This window comes from Monoraphidium neglectum (assembly GCF_000611645.1).
Source record: "Monoraphidium neglectum strain SAG 48.87 unplaced genomic scaffold scaffold01994, whole genome shotgun sequence".
Classification (NCBI taxonomy): Eukaryota; Viridiplantae; Chlorophyta; class Chlorophyceae; order Sphaeropleales; family Selenastraceae; genus Monoraphidium; species Monoraphidium neglectum.
In genome coordinates this window covers 7,832-11,057 of record NW_014011634.1, presented here as the reverse complement: position 1 = coordinate 11,057, position 3,226 = coordinate 7,832, and the positions used below count along the sequence as shown (strand labels likewise).

The 3,226-nt window shown below is 62.3% G+C and overlaps 1 protein-coding gene across 1 annotated transcript; it reads right to left on the bottom strand.

Moving 5' to 3' along the window:
• Window positions 1-445: 445 nt before the first annotated feature.
• Window positions 446-1,486, bottom strand: MNEG_9605 (radial spoke protein 16; the record flags this gene model as incomplete). The annotated part of the gene is made up of 4 exons (XM_014041925.1): window positions 446-709; window positions 862-926; window positions 1,119-1,211; window positions 1,381-1,486. The coding sequence occupies 4 exons, from the start codon at window positions 1,484-1,486 to the stop codon at window positions 446-448; spliced, it is 528 nt and encodes a 175-aa protein (XP_013897379.1).
• Window positions 1,487-3,226: the final 1,740 nt, after the last annotated feature.

The window sequence follows — 3,226 nt, the reverse complement described above, 5'->3', positions numbered from 1 at the left end:
ACCCCGCGCGACGCACCGGCCATCCAGCGTCTTGACGGGCACCGCGCCGCCCGCCAGGGCGTTGAACAGCGGCAGCCGCACGCGCGCGACCAGGTCGCTGCCTGACCGCGAGAATCGCTCATGAGGCGCGGCCCTCAGCACCAGGGCCAGCGGGCCGCGCGGCAGGCCCGGCGCCGCGGCTTCGCCTTCCCTGCAATTGTTGAGCGCGAGGCGGGCGGTGGCGATAAGCTGGGGCTGGTGCTGGTGAGGCGTGCCACTGATGAGGCAGGCAGGGCAACGGCACGATCCAGTCCCACCCCAAACCCTCCAACAAGCTGGCGTCGCCAACACAACCTTCCCGCTCTGGTTTGGGCACTGCTTGCTAACGCGAGTTTTTGTATTGCGAGCGCCGCGGCCCCTCCTATTCATTGAAAACCCTCTCCGCTTCGTCAGACCTATCGCGTCGTCAGTCGCGCGTGCATATGCTAGCAGCCCAGACGCACCCTTGGAACACAAACGCCGTGCCGTCTGGCATCCCGGCCTCGACCTCCACCGCCAGCCGCCGTGGCTCCGGCGCCGGCGGCGCCGCCCCGGCCTCGCCCTCGCCCTCGCCCTCGCCCTCGCCCTCGCCCTCGCCCCTGCCCTCGCCGCCGACGGGCGCGGCGCGGTCGCGCAGGACCACCTTTGTGCAGCCGCTGTACAGCTCCTCCAGTGACACCAGCAACTCAACCTGACAGTACACAGGTTATGGGATGTTTTGGCATCGGCGTCCAGCCGAGGGCCATCAGGAGCGATGCGTGAAGCACAACGAGCGGCAAGGGATGCACTCACGTCGCCCCCAAAGAGAGTGACAGGGAAGGCGATTGTCCAGCCGCGCCTCACCGTCGTCTGCTGCGGCGCCGGCTGCTCTTTCACTGTCGTCAGCTTCTCAAACCGCATCGACAGCACTGCAATTGTGCGCGGGCGCGAGCGCAGCACGGCTGAGAGCGCGACACTCCCGGCGTGTCAGGCAACCCGGAACCTGCAATGAGCTGCTGCATCTGCTGCGGCATCCATGCCAGTAGCTGCGGCGTCCGCCCTGCTCATCCCAAGCATGCTTGCGGGCGCCCGGCGCCGCCCAGTGCCCGTCCTTCATTTACCTTGCAAGGCCTCGTATGGGTTGCCGGTGCCAAAGAACCGCTCAAACACGGCTCTGGGCCCCACCTTGGGGTCAAACTCATAGGGCTCTTCCCCTGCATGAGCCGGGGCGGGGGGAAACCATCCGCGAAGGCTCACGCCTGGGCCCACCTGCTGCTGCAGGCCTGTCCGCTGCTGGGCCCGTTCCGCGTCCAGTGGAGCTGTCGGCGTGTCTGCGCTGCGGTTGCGGCAAATCCCCTGTGCTGCAAAGCAGTGCGTGCTCACCATCTCTGCCTTCCTTCAGCTGCTGCTTGCCAAACAAGTCGTATGTGCCCTTTGTCCTAGCTGCAGGGGGGAAGCAATGCGACCACACACGCACAAGGAGGGACATGGTCAAATCCTGCGCTCCAGTTTCACCCTGTGCTGGAGCGAGCGCAGCAGCAACAGCAGCAAGATTGCCAAGCTCCGCGGCCATTGCCGATTGTGTGCCAGCAAAATTCAAAGACAGTGGTGAGCAGCCGCTGCTGGTGCCGTGCAGGGGCGGGCGTGCCAAAACTGCTGGCATGGCGCTGCGGCGGCCCCCTCACGGTCGCTCAGGACGTCATACGCTTCTCCCACAAGTGCAAATTCCGCCGCTGCCTCATCAGATGTGTCTACATCCGGATGGTACTTGAGTGCAAGCCGACGGTAGCTGCAGCGGTAGAGTGCGCACGCAGCATGCAGCCGGGGGCTTGACAGGCGGCCTCGCACCACCACAGCGGCAGTGGGCGTTCAGCTAAGTCATGACGCACGGCGCCTGATATTTGACAGAACTACGTTACTCACGCTTTCTTGACCTCTACGTCGTCCGAGTGCCTGCGTGCAAAGCAACACTTGGATTTTTCTACTGCTGAGTGCACCCTTCGCTTCTTGAACAACTCAAAAAAGTCACCTGGGTATCCCTAATACTTCGTAATAGTCCACCGAGCGACCCATGCCGAAACGCCTGATGACGAGCCAGATCACTTGTTTGACTATCGAGTCGCGGCTACCATAAGCTCAATAAATTATATGATGCGCTTGATCTGCACAGCTTATCATACTCTGCTGAGACACTTCAGTCTTGATGGGGACTGCGGACGTTTGCATATGCAGCTGCATGATGTGCACGCTGTGCGGGCGCATGGCGCACATCACAGGTTTGCTGCGTTTCCCTTGAGAAGGGGGGGACCTTGGGTTTTGACTGTCGCGCGTGTTCTGCAACATGCTGGGCGTGCGCGGGGGTGCGGGCGGGGGGTGCTCGAGGCGTTGGGAGGGGCTGGGGCCGGGGGGAGGGCGAGCGCATCTTGCCTCTTGGACGAGTTTAATAAGGGGCAGGCATGAGCGCATTATGGTAAGTTTTGGCAGACAATTACTTGAACGATGTTGAAAACGCTCGCTAAATGATACAACATGCTTTGTTACCCCATGCTTGGCATGCGCACCTGTGCCTTGCAAACCTTCATGCCAGGGCGTTCGTTAGCAGGCGGGTGAGGTTTGATCAGAGGCCCTCCAACATGCGTGTAATTGTCGCAAGGACGCCCCTCCAGCTCTGCGTACCCCACCTTGCATGCAGGACTCAGCTGCAAGGCTCCCGAGGCGGCCCCTTGCAGTCAACACTTTCTCTGTCGCAGGAGCGCGCCGCTCCAAAGCATCCCTCCGGGAAATCGCGAGCGGGGAAGTTCCCGTCCAAAGCGTTGGCAGTGACCCCCAGCCTCACAGGCCGTGTACCCGACATCCGCCAGCTGTAGACTCACCCGCCCTCCTGTGACACCTGCAAAAGTTGGTGATCCATTGACTCATGCGGTGGCCCGCGTCTGCGCCCTGCCTGGAGCGGTTGGAGGGCTGTTGCAAGCCTGCCCGGCCCCGCATCATCACACTATCTTCGTCTCCGTCATGGATGGACCACAATGAGGAGGCTGCAGCAGCACCCCTACAAGTGTGGAAATTTGCTGGTGCAGAGCCGGCCTGCCTCACCTGTACACACAGCGAGACAAACAGGCAGCACAAAGGCAGCCTAATCTACCATGCCCACCCCCTCCATCCCGCCAACATGCCACACGAAAGCATATAGGCCCCCTACCAGCCCCTCCAACCCCGTCCACCCCCCCCC